Raw genomic sequence first — 27,223 nt, forward strand, 5'->3', positions numbered from 1 at the left:
AGCTCAGCTGATAATTTATCTTGCTGCACTTCCATGTTACTATTACATAAAATGTAATACATTTGCCACACCAGACCTTAATTTATATAAAGCTGAATATTTACTCCAGACACGAGTAATGTCAAATGAGAAGTTTTGAGCAAGTAATTTGAGTGGTGTTACCAGTAATTATATGCCTGTCATAAATTCATGAAGTGATCATCGAATGAATGATGACCAATAGAATGTATAGGCAGGGATACTCTGTAACTCTCTATATAGGCTCCCTGGTATAGGTTTTACCAACAAACACGTGGCGCACACACGTGTTACAGCATGGGACAAGTGATCGCTGTGTTCCAGATTACTGCATGAAAAGTTCTTACAGAAGCTCTTCTTCTTTGAGTATACGCTTTTAATAGTATTCAAGTCACGTCGTTATGAGTAGCTTAATGTCTGAGAAAGGTCGCATTTTGGCTTTGGGTCGTTTGGATGAAGTAGCGGGACAACAAGAAGTTAGAAACGGACTGGGGATTCGAGTCCCGAATCTGATTTTTTTATGTATCTAAGACCATAAATAGGCCCATAAATATAAAATCAGAGACAGTTTTAGTACAGTTTCAGTGACTGTAAAATATCCTAAACATGCCGTTGTGTACTCATGAATATTCTGAGACATATCATAGAATGCCCACTGTTAAAGAGACCACAGAGCTACGAGTGGACCTCCACCTATTAACGGTATTCAAACCATGTCGGTGTGTGCGGGAGGCAAGACAATTGAGAAACCCAGGTCATTGCCACGGAAACACTTTCCCATACAGATAGAGAGCTTCACACAATCAAGATACTCTCGCACAAACACATATAGAGTGATTTACACGATTTATACATTTGAACATACAGATGTAGATCGACTCTATTGAGACACTTTCACATTCAGATGCAAAGATTCACAAGACTGAGACACTTTCAGAAAGTAAGAGAGAGGGAGAGCGAAAGAGAGAGGGAGAGTAGGAAATAAGTAAGGGGAAAAAGGTGACAATTATACAAAGCTTTATGCTGGTAATATAATATATGCTAGTTGGTTGTAAAATGTCTCAGTCACTGCAGTGTATGCTTTATTTCCAAACAAGACCCGTGCTGCATATGAAGAGCTCTTACAGACGGGAGTAGATAAATGGGAGGACCTTGGACTGGATGTATTTGTTGAAACTGTTGTCACAGACTCTGAAGACAGCATGTTCAAACTCGTGGATACTTCTGTCACCTCACTCAAGCAACCTGGCGCCACATACAAGACTTGGGATTAGTGCCACACTACAAAGCCGATGATGAATTCCAACATTTCTGTGGTACGCTTGATGGCCTGGCATTCCTTCCGATAGATGAAGTGAAAGAGGCCGTGGAGCACCGGCACTCCATCAAACCCAAAGGACCGGCGTCCTCCCATCACGCAGACAGGCAGTTCGTAAATGCCTTAAAGGAACAAAATTTACAGTTCAGTGAACAGATTAGCTACTACCTGTTATCCGCACATTATAATAGTCCGCATATAAATGCAAGAAAGATATCTCAGATTTATTTGATAACAGGAATATAATATCAATGCACAATTGTAGCACAGTAGCCTCAAGCTTTTCACAGCGATATTTTATTTGCCTTTGTATTTGCTTAGTTATAGAAAGTCCATTGAAATTCATGTCTTGTTAGCCAAATTTTATTAGGTTAGCCACCGCATCTAGGAACTGAAGAAGAGTCTTCTCGCCGCGACTAAGTGTTTCTTTGAGCCTCAGGGTCCTGTTGTCAATCTCTCTGTAGACTCGTTAACGACTTGGAGGAGCAGCCCCAAAGTCGAATTGTCTCAACTTGGCTCTGTCAGCCATCTCGATCCTCTGAATTACTTCAACAAAGAGCAATATGTTAGGGTGGTGGTGTGGAAGGAATCTGTTCATCCGACTGTGAAAACCTTCCAAGTTGTTGTTGGCTCTTGGACCTACAGTGTTGTGATGGTTCCAAAGTGACAGTGGGAATCGTCCACCCATGTGACGGCCGTGTAATCCTTGAAATCCTCAATGTGGTCAGAGGCTGGGGAGGAGTCCATAGCAGTGGAATAACCATCCCTTGGTCTCTGCATTTGGACATTCCGTCCCGATGACTCGGGTGGTGACAAGCTCAAAATGTGTCTGCCAGAGGACGATTGGGTTCCTCCAACACCTTCTCCTTGAGGAGACGGAACAGTCTAAAGTAGGTGATGGTTGCTAAAGACCAGATGCTATCGATGGTTTGGTGACATACTTTGATGGGGTGTACGTCAGTGGATCCTACCGTCAACATGAGACAAGTTCACCCAATGTTTCCTCTGGATTGTCCATGACGCCATAGTGAAAGGTGGGTCCTTTCTTACACAAAATGTTGATGTTGATACCACTTCTTCAAAATTTGCTAGTACATGAACCGACCTATGTAAATCAAACATTCCAAACAGTACTGCTATGATCCGTCCAAATGAAGCTCCATGGATGAACAGATTTGTCAGAAAACCCATGCGTAAGAAAAATAGAATTCATAGAAAGGCTAAACGCGGTAACTTACCTGAGAAATAGTCGGAATAAGCTTATGTCAGATTTTGATACACTTGATAATGTTGACAATACAGTACATGTTTGTAAATCCTGGTTGCGCATTGTTAAACATTATTCTTAGAAAGCAGATACAACTAAGATATTTCCACACAGTGAACACATAATGGTTTTTATGAAGATGATATTGACAAAGCAAATATTTTTAATGACTACTTTTTAGTATGGCAGCAGTTAACAGTTCTTCTGATGAGTTTAATGTATATTCTGATATTAAGGTTGAAAATTGTCTCACTGATATAAGATCACAAAGTGTGGAAGTAAGGGATGTTTTACTGTCGCTTGATGTCACTAAAGCAACTGGTCCAGATCATCTTAGCAACCGTGTCTTAAAATGTCTAACTGAGCAACTGACCATTCCACTTTGTAATCTGGTTGATATTTCTTTGTCCTCTTATCAATTCCCAGATACACGGAAATGGCCATCCGTTGTTCCAATTTAGAAGAAAAATAATGTTTATGATTATACAAATTATCGGCCAGTTTCAGTGATTAGTTGTCTTTCAAAAGTGTTTGAGAAGTGAGTTTTCAAACATGTGTCAAATGTTTTCCTAGATAATGGACGTATCACTTCATTTCAGTCAGGCTTCACGACGGGTGGTTCTACATCATACCAGCTCACCCATTTGTATGACTATATAGGTAAGGCGGTGGATAGTGGTAAGGAAGTACGCGCCGTATTCTGCGATATAAGCAAAGCGTTTGATAGCGTTTGGTACAAGGGTCTTTAACGTACGTTATGCTAGTGGCATCCGCGGATCTCTCTTATTATTGTTTGAAAATTATCTAAATGATAGAGTGGGTGTGTTTAGTTTTACGCTGCACTCTACAATATTCCAACTATATGGCGGCGGTCTATAAAAAATCGAGTCTGGACCAGACAATTCAGTGAGCATCGATCTGCGGAATTGGGAACCGAGGACATGTGTCAACCAAGTCAGCGAGACTGACCACCCGATCCCGTTAGTCGCCTCTTACGACAAGCATAGTCGCCTTTTATGGCAAGCATGGGTTGCTGAAGGCCTATTCTACCCGGGATCTTCACGGTTCGTAAATGATAGAAAACAGTTGACAGTAATGAATGTGTATAAATCAAACGTTACAACAACTGAAGCTGGCGTCCCTCACGGTTCAGTCTTAGGATCTTTACTCTTTTTTGTTTATGTCAATGTTGAAGATATACAATGTAATATTAAACTATTTGTCGATGATACATCCTTATATGTGACAATTGATGACCCTATTCTATCTTCCACTATGTTAGACAATTTAGAAATAATAGGTAATTGGGCCATGGAAAGTAGACTTTAATCCCAATAAAACTAAATCTATCATTTTGACTTGAATGAAAACAGTAACATCAATGCCAGACCTTATAATGAATGATGCCGATAAAGTGGGTTGGCAATCATCAACATCTGGGGTTGACTTTACAAAGCGATTGCCACTGGAATACACATACAGATAATATTATTTCTGAAGTTAGTCCTGTGATCAGTTGTTTAAGAAGTCTGAAATACCACCTTCAGAGGAAAATCCTCCAAACCCTGTATAGTTCATTTGTTTTAGCAATTTTTGACTATTGTGATATTTGGAACTAGATCTAGTAGTGTACTCCAAGTACCATTATATCATACGGAAACATATAGAAAGTCTTTATTACTATCCTCAGTGATGGAGAGGAAAAAGCTAGATAATGATATGAGAAACACTCTTTCCACTGCCATGTTCAAGAAACACTTAGATAAAACTGTTGCGTCCAGTGTAGGTCATGTCTTCAGAAACACTGGAACTAGACTGAACCAAATAAATCATTGTAAGTTATGACCTGGCTGTAGTGACTTCATGTTTATAATGAACAAAACTGAGCATCCCTTCAGCGATCAAGGTTCTCACTAGAGATGATTCAGTTGGATCTGCTGTCCAGTCACTGGCAGATTGTATGCCCCTGGATTCCACTGCAGTTTATCATAGACTACTCATCTGAGGACAGGATCAAGACCCATGGTAACACAAGGCAGCAAACAATGCTGACAGAACATTCACTCACTAACCTTTCATATTCATGACGATCTTGGTTTTACAGGGAGACCCAGATCAAGAGAATCACCAGTCTCCAGGTGTCAACTGTACAGTCACATAGTGACCCAGATTGAGAAGGTCACCAGTCTCTCGGTGTCAACTGTACATTCACATGTTGACTCAGATTGAGAGGGTCACCAGTCCCCCAATGTCATCTTTACAGTCACAGTCACTTCTGTTCATTTTATTACCTGCCTCACTTGTATGAGATGCAATGAAAAGCATTTATTGGTTTCCACTGGCAAAGACAATAACACAAATAACAAACACATGGTGAAGGTGAAGTCATATGTGCATTTATCTCATCTAGTTTCTTGTTTACAATTTCAACATGACAGACTCTCTCTGACAATACACACGTATACACACGCATGATGAGCTAATGTCCACATTTATGTACATATATACATGATACACACTGTATCCCAAGGTTATTTGTTCTTCAACCATTCTTCCTCTTGTTGCTTTTCTATTTTCTCTATTGTCCTTTCAATTATTGCTTTCTGAAACAGCAAATACAAAGAAATCAGTTAAAACCAGTGTTGGGTATTTGTTAAAATCTGATAATTGATGACTGGTTCATTACAACCAATCAATCATCTAAAATAATTGGATAGCATCATTTGTTAAATATTCCTGGGTATTTTTGTTCATGCACAAGAAATATAGAGAGATAACCCCATCTAGTTCTTGGGGATATTTTGTGGAGGGGCACATTTGCAAATTTCAAATCTTCAAAGGACTAATATGCTAGTAACATAAATTTCTGGGAGTCTTTAAGGTAAGTTCAATCATGACTTGGAACAAGCTTGTATAGTGCTTAGAAAATGTAACAGACTAAAAACATGATCCGTTACTTGGCCATTGAGTCTGACCCGTGAAGGTCTGGGTTAGGATACCCGTCTTCAGTATCCCATGCTTGTCGAAAGAGGCAACAAACGGGATTGGATGGTCAGGCTTGCTGACTTGGTTAACATATCATCAGTTTCCAGTTGTGCTGAACGATGTTCATACTGTTGGAATGTCTGATCCAGACTCAACGATTGTGGCGTAAAACTAAACTCACTCACTCACTGCGACGAATCTTTGATTATTTCACTTAATCAGACTAGTTAAAACTAGACTTCTCCAGATTACCCAAAACCTTGTCTAAATATACTGTCCCTATCTACTAGTTCAATGTACCGAGTAACATGTTTCTCATCATGAAAACCTTTATCCCTGATACAAGAACGTTACAAAACCAGACCAAGATTGATCACTGATTGATTCCATCTAATAACTGACATATCACATCCTCTTTACTGAGTGAAAGCTTCCATTTGTGTCAACCAAATCAGCAAGCCTGACAATCATATATATAATCGTCCATTATGACAATTTCTAACTTGGATCCTCATGGGTTCAGAGATAAGTATAAATCATCATGCTTACTGCATTCTTGTCTTGTGGTGGGAAGAGCTGTTTCTGAAAACACAATTAATATGTCCAATAATTTTTCAGCTGAACAATCTGCAACAACAAACACATGGTTCTGAATTGCCATAATCCCTAAAAAAGACTCTCTTTCACAGTATCAAGTCAGTATAGTGTTATAGCACTTTCATCAATGTTCCAGCAATTTTATGATTTTATCCTTAACAAAGATGTACAGTAATTATGCACTTGCACTCTTCAATAAAAATGCGATTTTTTTTACATTTGCTGCCAAGTATCCCTCCCTCATCAAATGTCACACTTGAGAAATTGGTTTGCCCATGTTCATATTACAGTGAGATCACATAGAGCTGAATACCACAAATGTACGAGAAGTTACACGAAATATACAATAATGTTTTCAGAAACATATGAATCACACACAACTGATTCAATGCATGAATGAGGACAATCAGTCATGTAATGTGGAACTACCCTAACCTCACAGTGTATGTACACTTCTCATTTTATAGACTTATAATTACCAAGTTATTACATTTGTATATGTATCCTACAGAATTTATTTTTCTCTCTCGTCCTGACTTTCAAAATACATTATTTTTTACAGAAAAAGATCAAGTATGATCCATAAAATGTCACAAATTACACCACTAAGTTATATTTCTAAACAAAACAGGTAATGGCAAGTCGTCGTAGTTCCAGTATGACCAACACCAACATTACCCTCTTGCTCATCATCCAGTCCTCGAAGAATTCCGGTTGGTTGAAGTAGTAGAACATTGTCACAGGAAAGCTCATGTAAACAGCCATCTGCAAAAAGTGCATCATTTTAAGAAAAACCTTCAGGTCTATGTTTCTACGTAATGAATCTGGGGTTCAAGGCTGTTATGATGCCCTGTGCTTGATAAATTCAGAGACCATATAATATCATATGGTCTTTGATAAATTATTCTTTATTTTCATATTGATACGATCTATGAACAGTAGTACCTGTGAAACAATAACATATACTGACAGGTGTACCTACAACTCCTACCCATGAAGGTCCAGGGTAGAATAGGCCTTCACCAACCCATGCTTGCCATAAAAGGCAACTTAGCTGTCGTAAGAGGCGACCAACGGGATTGCATGGTCAGGCTTGCTGACTTGGCAGACACGTCATCGGTTCCCCACTGCGCAGATCGATGCTCATAATGTTGATCACTGGACTGTCTGGTCCTGACTCAATTATATTACAGACTGCCACCTTATAGCTGGAATATTGCTGAGTGCAGCATAAAACTGCCACTACTTGCAGTATTCAGACAATTATCCTGTTACTGAAAGATATGACTTTGTGTTGTCAGTGTATGTACATATGTCCTTGATGCTGGAGCTATACTTCTTTTGTCACATCAAGTCAAGGTTCCCAAATATATGCAGAAGGAAAAAAACATGAGAAGCCGGGATCCAAGGGCTGCATTCAGAATGAAACCTGGTGAAGTGTTCAGGGTCTGAAAACCCCATTAAGCCAGCACAAAATGTATAATTCCCTCACAAGTAAAGTCACTAAAAGCATGTACATGTATTCAGACCTATTTGAGGGATTTTTAAGTGGTAAAACAAGCATGCTAAAGAAAATATATACGTGAATAACAATGAAAATTTATCAATTATGTCGTGAGATCGTGACATGAGTAATGAAAGCGTGACTCTCAAGTCAAGGACGTGAGCGCTGGCAGACCTTGCCAATACTGCGTCTGGATCAGACAAGCCTGTGTCTGAAATCATCAAGCCCAGCATCTAACTACGCAGTTGGAACACGACAACATATCATCACCTGGTGCCGCTAGTTGAGTTTACCAATTAGTCGACTAGCATTGCTTACACTAAGTTGCAGAAGGCCAAATCTAACCTCGCCGACAGCCGCGATGGGGTACTGTCAAGACATGCATGCAGCCTACAGTGCACACATCACCGCGATATTCGGCTTATTCTAACCTGATTTCACGTATCTGGTAGAGGTAGCATGGTCTGGTATATTATGACGCATCAGTCATGATCACCTACATGGATACAGTAATAAACGTAACGCATGACCAAAAACAACATTTACTTTGAATACTTCGAGTTTCCAGCCACCCATTGCAGAACCTGATTCAGAATCCCGAGCACCTTGTTAGGAACAGTACGGAAGGGAGATCACTCTAATGTACTAAAACTGCCTACGTAAACTAAACACTGACTCGTCGGTAACACACACACCCATTATCCGAGCTGTATTGGTCATGACGCTGTTTTAACAATATACTGATTTCACGCATTTTTGATAATGTCAGCACTGTTTCTAAATGTTTTTATTTCCCTTGTCCAGTTTCATTCAACTTTTGGTTTGTATGTCACACAGTGAAATACACAAGGTTACAGTTTTGTTAAACAATTACAAAATTACGAAATGGTCCCGTGTGAAATGTCACTACCATGCCAAGCAAACTATTTTGGATTTATATCTCCATCAACATGATCAAGCGGTAAAAGAGTGGTTGTCCCGTGATTGGCTAAATACAAAATGCGTTTGGCATGTCACTGAATGTTGTCGCTGATTTCATTTCCTTGTCTACAGTTGTTCATGAGTTGGTCAGCATTGTTTAGTGGTGAGGCATTTATCCATAAGTATTGATTTCGACATGCTATTGCTTCAATGATGTTAAAAACGTAAATCCGCGTTCCCTTGCCGTATGTGTATCTCAGATCTAATTTCAAAATGTTTTCCTTTTCTGGAGGTACGAACTAAATAGAAAGTGGTTTTTCGTGTTGACTTTCAGATTCCCACAAATTATTTTTGCTTCTTTCTTGATGACTGTCACAACGCAAACTGTAGGGGAAACACTCTGCTACACGGAAAGTACTAAGACACACTATTGCATTTAGCCGTAGAAAAGCGTTTTCCAACTCCGACCAAAGCAAATAGTGTACAAGGAGCCAATATAGAGTAGAGTTGTAGAGTATCCCTGGTTTGACACACACTGCAGGGTTGAGCAATTGGTGTGGGGGTTGGTCATAATACTTTTCTAAAGATACTGTTTTACTGTTTACTGTGAATTCAAAGATACATTTGTGATGCTGCATAAAGTTACATCTCAGTTACTTCAAGGAGACTTTCCACAACTTTTTGCACGCTCAGAGGGACAGATATCAGTTTGTTGCCTTGGCCATATCTCAAAGTATATATCCTTACTGAACGAAAGTGTGAACACCAAAAACCACTTTTGAATATGTTAAAGGTATGACATCTTGACAATCTAATGGAAACTATTGTAAAGTATGACGATACAGCAGAGGAAAGGACACACTCACCATTGGAAGAACAATTTTCAATGATCTATCTTTCATACTTTCCTAGGATATTTGAAATGTGACAAGACTAGATTCACTGTCAGATATCAACGGAAACAACAGTTACTCAACAAAACCAATTCAAAAGTCATCAAACTAGCATCTGTTTCCTTTGTGTAAGAAATACTATTTTCAAAACCTGTTCCAATGTTCACAGTCCCAACTTTCATTGAATGACAACACATTCAAGTGCTATGACCAAACCGTACACCGTCAATGACCAACCTGCCCACTACTAGAAATTGAGACTTGGGGAAATCTGATAACTCTGAATCTGTTGATTCTGATTGGTGAGTCATCAAAGAGTATTTCTCAACTTATAATACACGTTCCTAACGACATTCCTATTTTTCCGATGAAATTCGTGATGATCGTGGCATGGTTTGATGACTCTTTGAAAAACGTGTGCACTTGGGGAAGGTGAGGACTTAACAGAGCACTTACCACATACATTTCAACAACTGATCTGCTCAGTTGTCTAAAATTATTTAAAAAAAATTAAAGATGAATATTTTTACCTCTTTTACCCACTGAAAGGCTCGAAACCCGATGTGGCCGCCATGATGGATTTTGACCAGTCCGGAATGTCGGTGACCAGTACAAAACTGCCGTAGCTCAATGGACGGCGTGAACAAGTCACTTGCCAAAGACCGCTTGTTTTACAGGTGCAGTACTGAAGGTCTTGAAACTCTAACAAGCTGCCAAACACGGTCAACCATACAAGAATTCTCTGAGCTCAACGTTGCTTCAACTGATTTGTGACCTGAGCTCTACGCACAGGACTACACACCACTACATGCATGCAGCACAGACACACGCCAAATAAATATCGTAACAAGGCTTAATTAATTGTAACATGTTTAATTTGAACAATTTCTTTGATTAAAACAATATGGTAACCAAAACAATATCACATTCTTTTGCATCAACGAAGAGAGAATCAGTAGCGAGCACACCATCCGTAACAGAGACAAAGTGCTATATCAAGGTGCTATCATAACGCGCATATCAACGCCTGTCGGTAACTGGTAGGAGAGTCCATCCAGGTATTAACAAGGCATGCATCAGACATGTATGGCATATATCAGTCATACATGTCCATCCTCCAATCGCATAGAACCAGCTGTGAATATCTGCCCGTGAGACAACATAACCTATATACTGGTTTCAGATATGAAGATGATCGGCCAGCTCGAAATGTCCAGGATATCTGTCCGTGAGATAACATAAACTATATCCTGGTTTCCATGTGTCACCGGGGACCATTAGTCCCAGAACTTTGTTCTATCTTCAGCTTCCAGCCCTTTCCTGGGCCTCCACCACCTCCCACCAGAGGGTGCCTGGCTTCAGGCAGTATTCTGGGTCATAACTCAAATCCTCGTCTTCCACCCAGTACTCTGGTGCTATCACCACATCCTGACCGAAAGTTGGGTCTTCCGCCTCTCTCTTCTCCACGACCTCCCACCACAAGGCATTAGGGGCCAGTGTGAAATCTTCGTGTGGAGCCAGGGAGACAATGTCGTCTGCATTTCCATTCTCGGCGGCATCAAGAGATCCACGAACGCTGTGGCCATCCTTGACAACGGATCGACATCTTCGTACACATAACCTTACAGCCAAGAAGATGCCCACAATGACCACTGAAAAATCATAAACATGATTTGATGTTTGGGAATGCACTAATGGAAAAATATAATTTTCAATACAGCATCACTTAATACGTAGCTACAAATATAACTTCAAATTATCCATAAGACCCCCAAATATTGAGGAAGGGTTTGGGGTATGTTATTAAATGACCTTTGGCAGAAATATTTATTCCAGTTGTCGTAAATTAGATGGTCTCATATACACGTCATAGAAATAGATGTAAAATATACTTACCACCTCCAACAACAATTGTGCAGATTATAAGGACCATGTGACTTTGGCCGGTTATCATGTCTGAAGAATAGCATAAGTGTACTGATTACCAAACGCCCTAAAACTGTTAACATTGTTTTAACAGACTGATACTGAACAAATGAAATACTAGGTGGCTCTTTTTCTGTGGAACGTTTTTGTGTTATCCATATTAATTTGAAACTTTTCCGTCAATCCGTCAACACACATTTCCTTTGGGATATTGAAACTAGAAAGTAACTTTACCTCTGACATAGTTCACCAGAGACTCTGTCTTCTTCCAAGACAGCCTGAAAAAAATATATGACCTTTTTAAAATACATGAGTCGTAAACCAGATATGAGTATGGTATCAACACAGTAAAGTAATTCAAAGGAACAACATGTCGTCTACCGTTACGGCAAGCAATATCTTGTTTCACTTTTATTCAGATTTCGTCACTACCATAAACAAATCGTACATAGAAAATTGCTTACAAGTCGTTCTAGAAAATAGTTTATATACATTGTATTAATGAACACATACTGGCTACATAATGTTGAAATACTCAAATCAGTTTGTCTCTACGCCTATACCAAACCCATTCAATCATAGAACCAGTTAGTTCACATACTTACTAAATATCATTGCACGTAAATTATTCCCTCGACTTAACAATTGTATATTATTACAAAATGAAGGTAGTCGAACACGTACCTCGAAGGAAGAAATGTTTTGGACGGCATATCGCGTAGATGTGTTGATATAGCACGCGCTAATCTCAAAGACGGCATCATGCATGTGGCACAGTTCGTCACTGTCTGTGACGTCACACCCTTAGATACCACTGTTCAAGGGCAGGTAACTCCATGCTTTGGCGTGTTTTGTGTTGAAAAGCATGACTCGTGGATCGCTATCATCGAGCGCGTGATGATCGGTAAATGTTCCATTGCCTACGAACAGGTCTAAAGTTGGGACTTATTCGGGAATTACTATAAACTTTGAATGGAAACACCTAATTGTAGAACATCTCCTATATGGATTACAGTAGTGAACAGCGTCTCCCTGGCGTCTTTTCCTGGCGTCAAGATGGCGTCATCCAAGATGACGGGCAAGATGGCGGCGGCGGTAGCCAAGAGGGCGGGCAAGATGGCGGCGGCGGTGGCGGCGGCCAGGAGGGCGGGCAAGATGGCGGCGGCAGGCAAGATGGCGGCGGCTGCCAAGATGGCGACGGCGCACCAGGGAGGGAGGGATGGAGAGTGTGTCAAGCATGGTTCAAAGCATGGTTCAAGTTTCTTTTGAGAAGAGTTGGGGTGGCCCTGAAAAGGGCCGTTGTTTTGGTGGTGGTGGTGCCGCATCACCGAGGCCTCTGTTGTTGTTGTTGTTGGGGACAAATTTTATTGTGGAGGGATTGTACTGCCTTTGGGATACCCCCACCACAATGGATGCATACATAGAACTTGGTGGTGGTGGTGGGTATGAGGGGTGTTGTCCCTCCCTCTTCCCTCTGGATGTTCAGTTGCAGATTCTGATTGTATCGAATGCAATTCTTTCTTCTACAGTTTCTACTTGTGTTCATGGTGATGCTCATAACTCATAAGATTCTGGGGTTCTTATAGCCCCACAAGCGGATCGAAAACGTCACCTGAATGACGTGACGTCTCACGTTTCCATTTGTTCAATTCCAGCGCATCTCATTGGTTCATTGCGTCTCAATCCAAGCACCTCATTGGTCCCATTTCCGTGCGTTTCATTGGCTAAGCTCTCTTATATCAGGAGGAGTCGAGGCGGGGAATGTTGTAACTTTCTGAAACTGCACCTTATGTTCAAGGACAAAGAAAAATAATGCTTATTAGCATGTCCTTTTAGCTATTTATTTCGGGACTATACCTCACAGGCCCCACACTGTTCTGTTTTCAACACGTAGCATGGTAAACACAGTCTTAACATATAAACATGGTTAACACAATGTTATTGTTGTTTTACGCCGCACCCAGCAATATTCTAGCTATGTGACACAATCCAGTGCTCAGCAACATGAACGTCGATCCATGCATTGGGATACGATGACGTGTGGCAACCAAGTCAGTGACCACCCTATCCCGTTAGTCACATCTTACGACAAGCATGGGTTGCTGAAGGCCAATTCCAACCTTCAGAGTTTAACATATGTTGCGCCTTGTACAGCTAGTTTCTAGTGTTTCCAAAGATTGTTCAGTCTGCTGACAACAACACCCCACCAATGTGCGAAGTGGCATAAATATGTTGGGAGAAATATATCTCCACCCATACCTTCTGTCCCTTGTTCAGATGGGTAACACAACAGCAGAAACGTCCACGTCATCAATATTGTGGTCTGTAAATGTCACCTTTCCTTCTGCAAGAATTAACCTTGATGCCATTATACTGGCGTACATGTTAGTGTTTTTGCCCCCTAGTTCTAGCTGCGTCCAGAACATGTAAGTTCCAGAGACAGGTGCAGTGAACCTCCCTGTCGTACTGTTGTAGCCGGACCCAGCGTTGTAAATGGTGTTATTAAATGACGCTGTCTCCGTAACGCTTGTAGGTGATGGCAGTGGGACGTCCGCTTGGAAAGCCACAGTTCTTCTCTTTGATTCTGAAGTAAAAGTAAGTGAGTCAGTTTAGTTTTACGTCGCACTCAGCAATATTATAGCTATATGGCGGTGGTATGTAAATAACCGAGCCTAGACTAGACAATCCAGTGATCAACAGCATGTGCATCGATGTACGCAAATGGTATACGATGACATGGCAACCTCGTCAGATCACCCGATTCCGTTAGTCGCCTCTTACAAGCATGAGGTGCTGAAGACCAATTCTAACTCATTAATGACTCATTTGGTAGTTCTTGTATCTATGGTCGTATAAACCTTAACAAGTGCGCTCATCTTCAAGATTCTGGCGAACAATCCTCACGCAAATCACACAGGTATCAACAATCGATCATGTCATGTGATTATTATCTGGAGCAACCTCCGCCCACTGCTATAACATCCCTAACTCTTCACTCTTCTGACCATTTGATCCCGTTAGTGACCTCTTACAACACGCATATGATGCTGAAGACCATTTCTAAGAAGGAAAACAGTGAAAGATAAATATTTCTATATACAAACAACCAGTATGATTCATTCTACTTTACCAAGCATTGCTAGTAATTGCTTGTTGTCCAGGGACTGGTTCTGTACAACGTGTAGGTCACTCCCCAAGGTTGTAACTTCCGTGCTGATAATGCTAAGGGTCCTCCGTGTCACTTGCATCTCTGCAGAAGTCGAGTTCATATCCATCCTTGGTGTTTCCAGTTGTTTTGATGTACTCTGTGCTAACGCCTTAGTTGACTGGAGTTCCGCTGTAAGTTGACTTAGGTTCCTCTGTGTCACTTGCAGACCACACAAGTTGGTGTGTTGGAATTACCTTTGCTCTGTTTTATGTCATTCAGTTCTGCTTTCACCACGGCGAGTTCATTTGACAACAGCTGCACTTCTGTCTTCAAGGATGCCACTTCGGTTGCCTGAACTTTGTTGGCCTGGACGTCTTTCTGAAGGTTCGCAATCGTCTGCTCAAGAAGAGTACATGACAAGAGGCTGGTCAGATCAGCGCTACAGTCGGGTTTTGTCAATGGCATGATAAGGCCAAAGACAGAACAGCTCAATAAAATGCAAAGCAATAGAACTGCCACGGACATTTTGCATGTATGTTGAAAACCGTTTCGTCTCTGTGAGATGATTTCAGTGCTATTATCTTTAGACGCGCAACGCTAATACTAGCCTTGACGACGTGACTGATCAGATTTGAGTGTGACTATCAGAAAAGACACTCCTAGGTAACACGTCTTCTGGTAAGTCTCACATCTGCTTTCTCGGGTGGTATCTAGAAGGTCAAATGTGCAACTGAACATCAAGAGGGAAGAGGGAGGGACAACACCCCTCATACCCACCACCACCACCAAGTTCTATGTATGCATCCATTGTGGTGGGGGTATCCCAAAGGCAGTACAATCCCTCCACAATAAAATTTGTCCCCAACAACAACAACAACAGAGGCCTCGGTGATGCGGCACCACCATCACCAAAACAACGGCCCTTTTCAGGGCCACCCCAACTCTTCTCAAAAGAAACTTGAACCATGCTTTGAACCATGCTTGACACACTCTCCATCCCTCCCTTCCTCCCTTTGCATATTATCAACAAATGCGTTCCCCATTCTGAAAATATTATAGTCATCGTGTTTTATTGAATGCAAGAGTCATGAACGTGTTTTCAAATGTGTACGAACTTCCATTTTTATCAGTCAAAACGTTACTGTACTTTCTCTCTATTCCTTCCATAGATGTATAATATGGAAGATACATGTATGGAAACATTAGGGAGCGGATATCTCAAGTTGGATAACTTCTTCCCAATTCCTTTCACATTTATGAATAAACATGTTTAAGTCAATGAGAGAGTCAATGCGCATTGTCGAGTTTGTTGCGCATACGCTATAATATACAGTGTGTCGTCTTGTCCCGTTTCTTTTCATTTATTGATGAATTTCTCTTTTTTTTCAAACGTGATGAACTATTTCCGATGCTTGCACAGAGCAGAGGTACTTCAAACGACATGTTAGAACACGCAGTGAAGCAGCTTATTCAATACGTGTTGAGTTTAAGTGAATGAAACATTGTCAAAAACAAGGGTGCGTTCAAACACAATAGCCCAATGCATGTGGTGGATAGATTTTCCATGCAGTTTGTCGCAACTGTGCCCTGGCAGTTATAAAATGGTTCCGAGGGGTTCAGCGATGCGACAAAAGGCAAAAATGTCACGGTGTCGCATTTCGCCTAAATTTAAAACTTTTTGATGGTTTTACTGTATTTTGTTTTGTCTTATTTTTTATTTTATTTTTTATGTCTATTTTTTATTTTTATTTGTATGTTTTTTGGTACGGGTGAAAATGACACTGTGTCCATTCTAGGAATCCATAAGAGACACTGTTGAGGATTCCATAGGAGACACTGTTGAATACATGATATGTTTTATGGATAACAACTCCTTTTGTTGTCTTGACTGTTGTCGGGTTGTACATCGACGAAGGCTAAATGATGGGGGTGGTGCTCTGATTCCATGGTGAATTGGATTTTATGGTGTTGTCAAATCATGAAAGTCTGTTCAGAATCATCAGCGACCGTGAGGCCATGGATTACTGTTGGACCGTTTATCTATTACAGATCGCAAGCCATCGGAAAGCTGCGGTAAAAGTCGGCAACAGATCCACCATCAGTTGGTGTCTGGATATTGTTCAAACATCTGACAACAGTAACAAAATAGGATTTATTGCACAGTATGTACATAACAATAAAGACACGTTGTCAAATAAATGAGGCCACATAAAACTGGACTGAGTTCATAACACTTTGGGAACACAGTCCCGTAATTCATTGCTCAAAGTCTCCTTGGCATGGATATAACAAGACCTAGTTTTGCCACAGGTGTGCTCACAAAGGAACGGGTATCACAGCTTCTTCAAGCCATCATGTCCACGCACGTGAAGATGAACGGCCAGTTCGAAGTATCCAGAATATCACAATAACTTAACCGATATCCTGGTTTCAGCTATGAAGATAGTGAACCAGCTCGAAGTGTCCAGAATATCTGTCCGTGAGATCACATAACCTATATCCTGGTTTCAGATGTGAAGATGATCGGCCAGCTCGAAGTGTCCAGGATATCTGTATGTGAAATAACATAAACTATATATATATAACAAGACCTAGTTTTGCCACAGGTGTGCTCACAAAGGAACGGGTATCACAGCTTCTTCAAGCCATCATGTCCACGCACGTGAAGATGAACGGCCAGTTCGAAGTATCCAGAATATCTGTACGTGAGACAAACTTAACCTATATCCTGGTTTCAGCTATGGAGATGATCGGCCAGCTCGAAATGTCCAGGATATCTGTCCGTGAGATAACACAACCTATATCCTGGTTTCCATGTGTCACCGGGGACCATTAGTCCCAGAACTTTGTTCTATCTTCAGCTTCCAGCCTTCTCCTGGGCCTCCACCACCTCCCACCAGAGTTCGCCTGGCTTCAGGCAGTATTCTGGGTCATAACTCAAATCCTCGTCTTCCACCCAGTACTCTGGTGCTATCACCACATCCTGACCGAAAGTTGGGTCTTCCGCCTCTCTCTTCTCCACGACCTCCCACCACAAGGCATTAGGGGCCAGTGTGAAATCTTCGTGTGGAGCCAGGGAGACAATGTCGTCTGCATTTCCATTCTCGGCGGCATCAAGAGATCCACGAACACTGTGGCCATCCTTGACAACGGACCGACATCTTCGTACACATAACCTTACAGCCAAGAAGATGCCCACAATGACCACTGAAAAATCATAAACATGATTTGATGTTTGGGAATGCACTAATGGAAAAAATATCACTTTCAATACAACATCACTTAATACGTAGCTACAAATATAACTTCAAATTATCCATAAGACCCCCAAATATTGAGGAAGGGTTTGGGGTATGTTATTAAATGACTTTTGGCAGAAATATTTATTCCAGTTGTCGTAAATTAGATGGTCTCATATACACGTCATAGAAATAGATGTAAAATATACTTACCACCTCCAACAACAATTGTGCAGATCATAAGGACCATGTGACTTTGGCCGGTTATCATGTCTGAAGAATAGCATAAGTGTACTGATTACCAAACGCCCTAAAACTGTTAACATTGTTTTAACAGACTATTACTGAACAAATGAAATACTAGGTGGCTCTTTTTCTGTGGAACGTTTTTGTGTTTTCCATATTTATTTGAAACTTTTCCGTCAATCCGTCAACACACATTTCCTTTGGGATATTGAAACTAGAAAGTAACTTTACCTCTGACATAGTTCACCAGAGACTCTGTCTTCTTCCAAGGCAGCCTGAAAAAAATATATGACCTTTTTGAAATACTCGCACACTACATGAGTCGTAAACCAGATATGAGTATGGTATCAACACAGTAAAGTGATTCAAAGGAACAACATGTCGTCTACCGTTACGGCAAGCGATATCTTGTTTCACTATTATTCAGATTTCGTCACTACTAGAAACAAATCGTACATAGAAAATTGCTTACAAGTCGTTCTAGAAAATAGTTTATATACATTGTATTAATGAACACATACTGGCTACATAATGTTGAAATACTCAAATCAGTTTGTCTCTACGCCTATACCAAACCCATTCAATCACAGGACCAGTTAGTTCACATACTTACTAAATATCATTGCACGTAAATTATTCCCTCGACTTAACAATTGTATATTATTACAAAATGAAGGTAGTCGAACACGTACCTCGAAGGAAGAATTGTTTTGGACGGCATATCGCGTAGATGTGTTGATAAAGCACGCGCTAATCTCAAAGACGGCATCATGCATGTGGCACAGTTCGTCACTGTCTGTGACGTCACACCCTTAGATACCACTGTTCAAGGGCAGGTAACTCCATGCTTTGGCGTGTTTTGTGTTGAAAAGCATGACTCGTGGATCGCTATCATCGAGCGCGTGATGATCGGTAAATGTTCCATTGCCTACGAACAGGTCTAAAGTTGGGAATTATTCGGGAATTACTATAAACTTTGAATGGAAACACCTAATTGTAGAACATCTCCTATATAGATTACGTTGACACAGGACACTTTGGTAGCACTTCCAGAATGCAATGATTAGTTTTATTTGAATATATGCATGTATACAAATGTGATTTGGGATAAATGGATAAAATCCTTTGCATATTATCAACAAATGCGTTCCCCATTCTGAAAATATTATAGTCATCGTGTTTTATTGAATGGAACAGGTTTTCAAATGTGTACGAACTTCCATTTTTATCAGTCAAAACGTTACTGTACTTTCTCTCTATTCCTTCCATAGATGTATAATATGGAAGATACATGTATGAAAACATTAGGGAGCGGATATCTCAAGTTGGATAACTTGTCCCCAATTCCTTTCACATTTGTGAATAAACATGTTTAAGTCAATGAGAGAGTCAATGCGCATTGTCGGGTTTGTTGCACATACGCTATAATATAAAGTGAGTCGTATTGTCCCGTTTCTTTTCATTTATTGATGAATTTCTTTCTTTTTTTTTGCAAACGTGATGAACTATTTCCGATGCTTGCACAGAGCAGAGGTACTTCAAACGACATATTAGAACACGCAGTGAAGCAGCTTATTCAATACGTGTTGAGTTTAAGTGAATGAAACATTGTCAAAAACAAGGGTGCTGAAACACACCAGTACCGTGTTCAAACGTTCCAACACAATAGCCTAATGCATGTGGTGGATAGATTTTGTATGCAGTTTGTCGCAACTGTGCCCTGGCAGTTATGAAATGGTTCCGAGGGGTTCAGCGATGCGACAAAAGGCAAAAATGTCACGGTGTCGCATTTCGCCTAAATTTAAAACTTTTTGATGGTTTTACTGTATTTTGTTTTGTCTTATTTATTCATTCATTCATTCATTCATTCATTCATTCATTCATTCATTCATTCATTTATTTATTTATTTATTTATTTATTTATTTATTTATTTACTTATTTATTTATTTATTTATTTATTTATTTATTTATTCATTTATTTATTTATTTATTTATTTATTTATTTATTTATTTATTTATTTCTGGTACGGGTGAAAATGACACTGTGTCCATTCTAGGAATCCATAAAAGAGACTGTTGAGGATTCCATAGGAGACACTGTTGAATACATGATATGTTTTATGGATAACAACTCCTTTTGTTGTCTTGACTGTTGTCGGGTTGTACATCGACGAAGGCTAATTGATGGTGGTGGTGCTCTGATTCCATGGTGAATTGGATTTTATGGTGTTGTCAAATCATGAAAGTCTGTTCAGAATCATCAGCGACCGTGAGGCCATGGATTACTGTTGGACCGTTTATCTATTACAGATCGCAAGCCATCGGAAAGCTGCGGTAAAAGTCGGCAACAGATCCACCATCAGTTGGTGTCTGGATATTGTTCAAACATCTGACAACAGTAACAAAATAGGATTTATTGCACAGTATGTACATAACAATAAAGACACGTTGTCAAATAAATGAGGCCACATAAAACTGGACTGAGTTCATAACACTTTGGGAACACAGTCCCGTAATTCATTGCTCAAAGTCTCCTTGGCATGGATATAACAAGACCTAGTTTTGCCACAGGTGTGCTCACAAAGGAACGGGTATCACAGCTTCTTCAAGCCATCATGTCCACGCACGTGAAGATGAACGGTCAGTTCGAAGTATCCAGAATATCTGTACGTGAGACAAACTTAACCTATATCCTGGTTTCAGCTATGGAGATGATCGGCCAGCTCGAAATGTCCAGGATATCTGTCCGTGAGATAACACAACCTATATCCTGGTTTCCATGTGTCACCGGGGACCATTAGTCCCAGAACTTTGTTCTATCTTCAGCTTCCAGCCTTCTCCTGGGCCTCCACCACCTCCCACCAGAGTTCGCCTGGCTTCAGGCAGTATTCTGGGTCATAACTCAAATCCTCGTCTTCCACCCAGTACTCTGGTGCTATCACCACATCCTGACCGAAAGTTGGGTCTTCCGCCTCTCTCTTCTCCACGACCTCCCACCACAAGGCATTAGGGGCCAGTGTGAAATCTTCGTGTGGAGCCAGGGAGACAATGTCGTCTGCATTTCCATTCTCGGCGGCATCAAGAGATCCACGAACACTGTGGCCATCCTTGACAACGGACCGACATCTTCGTACACATAACCTTACAGCCAAGAAGATGCCCACAATGACCACTGAAAAATCATAAACATGATTTGATGTTTGGGAATGCACTAATGGAAAAAATATCACTTTCAATACAACATCACTTAATACGTAGCTACAAATATAACTTCAAATTATCCATAAGACCCCCAAATATTGAGGAAGGGTTTGGGGTATGTTATTAAATGACTTTTGGCAGAAATATTTATTCCAGTTGTCGTAAATTAGATGGTCTCATATACACGTCATAGAAATAGATGTAAAATATACTTACCACCTCCAACAACAATTGTGCAGATCATAAGGACCATGTGACTTTGGCCGGTTATCATGTCTGAAGAATAGCATAAGTGTACTGATTACCAAACGCCCTAAAACTGTTAACATTGTTTTAACAGACTATTACTGAACAAATGAAATACTAGGTGGCTCTTTTTCTGTGGAACGTTTTTGTGTTTTCCATATTTATTTGAAACTTTTCCGTCAATCCGTCAACACACATTTCCTTTGGGATATTGAAACTAGAAAGTAACTTTACCTCTGACATAGTTCACCAGAGACTCTGTCTTCTTCCAAGGCAGCCTGAAAAAAATATATGACCTTTTTGAAATACTCGCACACTACATGAGTCGTAAACCAGATATGAGTATGGTATCAACACAGTAAAGTGATTCAAAGGAACAACATGTCGTCTACCGTTACGGCAAGCGATATCTTGTTTCACTATTATTCAGATTTCGTCACTACTAGAAACAAATCGTACATAGAAAATTGCTTACAAGTCGTTCTAGAAAATAGTTTATATACATTGTATTAATGAACACATACTGGCTACATAATGTTGAAATACTCAAATCAGTTTGTCTCTACGCCTATACCAAACCCATTCAATCACAGGACCAGTTAGTTCACATACTTACTAAATATCATTGCACGTAAATTATTCCCTCGACTTAACAATTGTATATTATTACAAAATGAAGGTAGTCGAACACGTACCTCGAAGGAAGAATTGTTTTGGACGGCATATCGCGTAGATGTGTTGATAAAGCACGCGCTAATCTCAAAGACGGCATCATGCATGTGGCACAGTTCGTCACTGTCTGTGACGTCACACCCTTAGATACCACTGTTCAAGGGCAGGTAACTCCATGCTTTGGCGTGTTTTGTGTTGAAAAGCATGACTCGTGGATCGCTATCATCGAGCGCGTGATGATCGGTAAATGTTCCATTGCCTACGAACAGGTCTAAAGTTGGGAATTATTCGGGAATTACTATAAACTTTGAATGGAAACACCTAATTGTAGAACATCTCCTATATAGATTACGTTGACACAGGACACTTTGGTAGCACTTCCAGAATGCAATGATTAGTTTTATTTGAATATATGCATGTATACAAATGTGATTTGGGATAAATGGATAAAATCCTTTGCATATTATCAACAAATGCGTTCCCCATTCTGAAAATATTATAGTCATCGTGTTTTATTGAATGGAACAGGTTTTCAAATGTGTACGAACTTCCATTTTTATCAGTCAAAACGTTACTGTACTTTCTCTCTATTCCTTCCATAGATGTATAATATGGAAGATACATGTATGAAAACATTAGGGAGCGGATATCTCAAGTTGGATAACTTGTCCCCAATTCCTTTCACATTTGTGAATAAACATGTTTAAGTCAATGAGAGAGTCAATGCGCATTGTCGGGTTTGTTGCACATACGCTATAATATAAAGTGAGTCGTATTGTCCCGTTTCTTTTCATTTATTGATGAATTTCTTTCTTTTTTTTTGCAAACGTGATGAACTATTTCCGATGCTTGCACAGAGCAGAGGTACTTCAAACGACATATTAGAACACGCAGTGAAGCAGCTTATTCAATACGTGTTGAGTTTAAGTGAATGAAACATTGTCAAAAACAAGGGTGCTGAAACACACCAGTACCGTGTTCAAACGTTCCAACACAATAGCCTAATGCATGTGGTGGATAGATTTTGTATGCAGTTTGTCGCAACTGTGCCCTGGCAGTTATGAAATGGTTCCGAGGGGTTCAGCGATGCGACAAAAGGCAAAAATGTCACGGTGTCGCATTTCGCCTAAATTTAAAACTTTTTGATGGTTTTACTGTATTTTGTTTTGTCTTATTTATTCATTCATTCATTCATTCATTCATTGATTCATTCATTCATTCATTCATTTATTTATTTATTTATTTATTTATTTATTTATTTATTTATTTATTTATTTATTTATTCATTTATTTATTTATTTATTTATTTATTTATTTATTTATTTATTTATTTCTGGTACGGGTGAAAATGACACTGTGTCCATTCTAGGAATCCATAAAAGAGACTGTTGAGGATTCCATAGGAGACACTGTTGAATACATGATATGTTTTATGGATAACAACTCCTTTTGTTGTCTTGACTGTTGTCGGGTTGTACATCGACGAAGGCTAATTGATGGTGGTGGTGCTCTGATTCCATGGTGAATTGGATTTTATGGTGTTGTCAAATCATGAAAGTCTGTTCAGAATCATCAGCGACCGTGAGGCCATGGATTACTGTTGGACCGTTTATCTATTACAGATCGCAAGCCATCGGAAAGCTGCGGTAAAAGTCGGCAACAGATCCACCATCAGTTGGTGTCTGGATATTGTTCAAACATCTGACAACAGTAACAAAATAGGATTTATTGCACAGTATGTACATAACAATAAAGACACGTTGTCAAATAAATGAGGCCACATAAAACTGGACTGAGTTCATAACACTTTGGGAACACAGTCCCGTAATTCATTGCTCAAAGTCTCCTTGGCATGGATATAACAAGACCTAGTTTTGCCACAGGTGTGCTCACAAAGGAACGGGTATCACAGCTTCTTCAAGCCATCATGTCCACGCACGTGAAGATGAACGGCCGGTTCGAAGTATCCAGAATATCACAATAACTTAACCGATATCCTTGTTTCAGCTATGAAGATAGTGAACCAGCTCGAAGTGTCCAGAATATCTGTCCGTGAGATCACATAACCTATATCCTGGTTTCAGATGTGAAGATGATCGGCCAGCTCGAAGTGTCCAGGATATCTGTATGTGAAATAACATAAACTATATATATATAACAAGACCAAGTTTTGCCACAGGTGTGCTCACAAAGGAACGGGTATCACAGCTTCTTCAAGCCATCATGTCCACGCACGTGAAGATGAACGGTCAGTTCGAAGTATCCAGAATATCTGTACGTGAGACAAACTTAACCTATATCCTGGTTTCAGCTATGGAGATGATCGGCCAGCTCGAAATGTCCAGGATATCTGTCCGTGAGATAACACAACCTATATCCTGGTTTCCATGTGTCACCGGGGACCATTAGTCCCAGAACTTTGTTCTATCTTCAGCTTCCAGCCTTCTCCTGGGCCTCCACCACCTCCCACCAGAGTTCGCCTGGCTTCAGGCAGTATTCTGGGTCATAACTCAAATCCTCGTCTTCCACCCAGTACTCTGGTGCTATCACCACATCCTGACCGAAAGTTGGGTCTTCCGCCTCTCTCTTCTCCACGACCTCCCACCACAAGGCATTAGGGGCCAGTGTGAAATCTTCGTGTGGAGCCAGGGAGACAATGTCGTCTGCATTTCCATTCTCGGCGGCATCAAGAGATCCACGAACACTGTGGCCATCCTTGACAACGGACCGACATCTTCGTACACATAACCTTACAGCCAAGAAGATGCCCACAATGACCACTGAAAAATCATAAACATGATTTGATGTTTGGGAATGCACTAATGGAAAAAATATCACTTTCAATACAACATCACTTAATACGTAGCTACAAATATAACTTCAAATTATCCATAAGACCCCCAAATATTGAGGAAGGGTTTGGGGTATGTTATTAAATGACTTTTGGCAGAAATATTTATTCCAGTTGTCGTAAATTAGATGGTCTCATATACACGTCATAGAAATAGATGTAAAATATACTTACCACCTCCAACAACAATTGTGCAGATCATAAGGACCATGTGACTTTGGCCGGTTATCATGTCTGAAGAATAGCATAAGTGTACTGATTACCAAACGCCCTAAAACTGTTAACATTGTTTTAACAGACTATTACTGAACAAATGAAATACTAGGTGGCTCTTTTTCTGTGGAACGTTTTTGTGTTTTCCATATTTATTTGAAACTTTTCCGTCAATCCGTCAACACACATTTCCTTTGGGATATTGAAACTAGAAAGTAACTTTACCTCTGACATAGTTCACCAGAGACTCTGTCTTCTTCCAAGGCAGCCTGAAAAAAATATATGACCTTTTTGAAATACTCGCACACTACATGAGTCGTAAACCAGATATGAGTATGGTATCAACACAGTAAAGTGATTCAAAGGAACAACATGTCGTCTACCGTTACGGCAAGCGATATCTTGTTTCACTATTATTCAGATTTCGTCACTACTAGAAACAAATCGTACATAGAAAATTGCTTACAAGTCGTTCTAGAAAATAGTTTATATACATTGTATTAATGAACACATACTGGCTACATAATGTTGAAATACTCAAATCAGTTTGTCTCTACGCCTATACCAAACCCATTCAATCACAGGACCAGTTAGTTCACATACTTACTAAATATCATTGCACGTAAATTATTCCCTCGACTTAACAATTGTATATTATTACAAAATGAAGGTAGTCGAACACGTACCTCGAAGGAAGAATTGTTTTGGACGGCATATCGCGTAGATGTGTTGATAAAGCACGCGCTAATCTCAAAGACGGCATCATGCATGTGGCACAGTTCGTCACTGTCTGTGACGTCACACCCTTAGATACCACTGTTCAAGGGCAGGTAACTCCATGCTTTGGCGTGTTTTGTGTTGAAAAGCATGACTCGTGGATCGCTATCATCGAGCGCGTGATGATCGGTAAATGTTCCATTGCCTACGAACAGGTCTAAAGTTGGGAATTATTCGGGAATTACTATAAACTTTGAATGGAAACACCTAATTGTAGAACATCTCCTATATAGATTACGTTGACACAGGACACTTTGGTAGCACTTCCAGAATGCAATGATTAGTTTTATTTGAATATATGCATGTATACAAATGTGATTTGGGATAAATGGATAAAATCCTTTGCATATTATCAACAAATGCGTTCCCCATTCTGAAAATATTATAGTCATCGTGTTTTATTGAATGGAACAGGTTTTCAAATGTGTACGAACTTCCATTTTTATCAGTCAAAACGTTACTGTACTTTCTCTCTATTCCTTCCATAGATGTATAATATGGAAGATACATGTATGAAAACATTAGGGAGCGGATATCTCAAGTTGGATAACTTGTCCCCAATTCCTTTCACATTTGTGAATAAACATGTTTAAGTCAATGAGAGAGTCAATGCGCATTGTCGGGTTTGTTGCACATACGCTATAATATAAAGTGAGTCGTATTGTCCCGTTTCTTTTCATTTATTGATGAATTTCTTTCTTTTTTTTTGCAAACGTGATGAACTATTTCCGATGCTTGCACAGAGCAGAGGTACTTCAAACGACATATTAGAACACGCAGTGAAGCAGCTTATTCAATACGTGTTGAGTTTAAGTGAATGAAACATTGTCAAAAACAAGGGTGCTGAAACACACCAGTACCGTGTTCAAACGTTCCAACACAATAGCCTAATGCATGTGGTGGATAGATTTTGTATGCAGTTTGTCGCAACTGTGCCCTGGCAGTTATGAAATGGTTCCGAGGGGTTCAGCGATGCGACAAAAGGCAAAAATGTCACGGTGTCGCATTTCGCCTAAATTTAAAACTTTTTGATGGTTTTACTGTATTTTGTTTTGTCTTATTCATTCATTCATTCATTCATTCATTCATTCATTCATTCATTTATTTATTTATTTATTTATTTATTTATTTATTTATTTATTTATTTATTTATTTATTTATTTCTGGTACGGGTGAAAATGACACTGTGTCCATTCTAGG

General features: G+C 39.9%; 4 protein-coding genes and 1 pseudogene across 4 annotated transcripts; all 5 read right to left on the reverse strand.

Moving 5' to 3' along the window:
• Window positions 1-10,805: 10,805 nt before the first annotated feature.
• LOC137290283 (uncharacterized) lies at window positions 10,806-12,193 on the reverse strand. The gene is made up of 4 exons (XM_067821085.1): window positions 12,114-12,193; window positions 11,664-11,707; window positions 11,400-11,459; window positions 10,806-11,155 (listed from the first exon to the last, which is right to left on the reverse strand). The coding sequence occupies exons 1-4, from the start codon at window positions 12,191-12,193 to the stop codon at window positions 10,806-10,808; spliced, it is 534 nt and encodes a 177-aa protein (XP_067677186.1).
• Window positions 12,194-13,702: 1,509 nt separating this feature from the next.
• LOC137291913 (uncharacterized) lies at window positions 13,703-15,102 on the reverse strand (annotated as a pseudogene).
• A 2,332-nt stretch (window positions 15,103-17,434) lies between these two features.
• LOC137290285 (uncharacterized) lies at window positions 17,435-18,834 on the reverse strand. The gene is made up of 4 exons (XM_067821087.1): window positions 18,755-18,834; window positions 18,294-18,337; window positions 18,030-18,089; window positions 17,435-17,784 (listed from the first exon to the last, which is right to left on the reverse strand). Exons 1-4 carry the CDS (start codon window positions 18,832-18,834, stop codon window positions 17,435-17,437), a joined length of 534 nt encoding a protein of 177 aa, XP_067677188.1.
• Window positions 18,835-20,885: 2,051 nt separating this feature from the next.
• On the reverse strand, window positions 20,886-22,285 carry LOC137290286 (uncharacterized). Its single transcript, XM_067821088.1, has 4 exons — window positions 22,206-22,285; window positions 21,745-21,788; window positions 21,481-21,540; window positions 20,886-21,235 (listed from the first exon to the last, which is right to left on the reverse strand). Exons 1-4 carry the CDS (start codon window positions 22,283-22,285, stop codon window positions 20,886-20,888), a joined length of 534 nt encoding a protein of 177 aa, XP_067677189.1.
• A 2,327-nt stretch (window positions 22,286-24,612) lies between these two features.
• Window positions 24,613-26,012, reverse strand: LOC137290284 (uncharacterized). The gene is made up of 4 exons (XM_067821086.1): window positions 25,933-26,012; window positions 25,472-25,515; window positions 25,208-25,267; window positions 24,613-24,962 (listed from the first exon to the last, which is right to left on the reverse strand). The coding sequence occupies exons 1-4, from the start codon at window positions 26,010-26,012 to the stop codon at window positions 24,613-24,615; spliced, it is 534 nt and encodes a 177-aa protein (XP_067677187.1).
• Window positions 26,013-27,223: the final 1,211 nt, after the last annotated feature.

This window comes from Haliotis asinina, chromosome 7 (genome assembly GCF_037392515.1).
Source record: "Haliotis asinina isolate JCU_RB_2024 chromosome 7, JCU_Hal_asi_v2, whole genome shotgun sequence".
In the NCBI taxonomy this organism is placed as follows: domain Eukaryota; kingdom Metazoa; phylum Mollusca; class Gastropoda; order Lepetellida; family Haliotidae; genus Haliotis; species Haliotis asinina.

Bases quoted from the DNA above. Each gene is read 5' to 3' on its own strand.
- LOC137290283 (XM_067821085.1), bottom strand. From the start codon at position 12,193: ATGATGCCGTCTTTGAGATTAGCGCGTGCTATATCAACACATCTACGC. The intron at 11,708-12,113 runs GTACGTGTTCGA...TATTTTTTTCAG, and splicing joins AAAACATTTCTTCCTTCGAG to GCTGTCTTGGAAGAAGACAG. The intron at 11,156-11,399 runs GTAAGTATATTT...ATGATTTTTCAG, and splicing joins CACAATTGTTGTTGGAGGTG to TGGTCATTGTGGGCATCTTC.
- LOC137290285 (XM_067821087.1), bottom strand. From the start codon at position 18,834: ATGATGCCGTCTTTGAGATTAGCGCGTGCTTTATCAACACATCTACGC. The intron at 18,338-18,754 runs GTACGTGTTCGA...TATTTTTTTCAG, and splicing joins AAAACAATTCTTCCTTCGAG to GCTGCCTTGGAAGAAGACAG. The intron at 18,090-18,293 runs GTAAAGTTACTT...GCTATTCTTCAG, and splicing joins TCTGGTGAACTATGTCAGAG to ACATGATAACCGGCCAAAGT.
- LOC137290286 (XM_067821088.1), bottom strand. From the start codon at position 22,285: ATGATGCCGTCTTTGAGATTAGCGCGTGCTTTATCAACACATCTACGC. The intron at 21,789-22,205 runs GTACGTGTTCGA...TATTTTTTTCAG, and splicing joins AAAACAATTCTTCCTTCGAG to GCTGCCTTGGAAGAAGACAG. The intron at 21,541-21,744 runs GTAAAGTTACTT...GCTATTCTTCAG, and splicing joins TCTGGTGAACTATGTCAGAG to ACATGATAACCGGCCAAAGT.
- LOC137290284 (XM_067821086.1), bottom strand. From the start codon at position 26,012: ATGATGCCGTCTTTGAGATTAGCGCGTGCTTTATCAACACATCTACGC. The intron at 25,268-25,471 runs GTAAAGTTACTT...GCTATTCTTCAG, and splicing joins TCTGGTGAACTATGTCAGAG to ACATGATAACCGGCCAAAGT. The intron at 24,963-25,207 runs GTAAGTATATTT...ATGATTTTTCAG, and splicing joins CACAATTGTTGTTGGAGGTG to TGGTCATTGTGGGCATCTTC.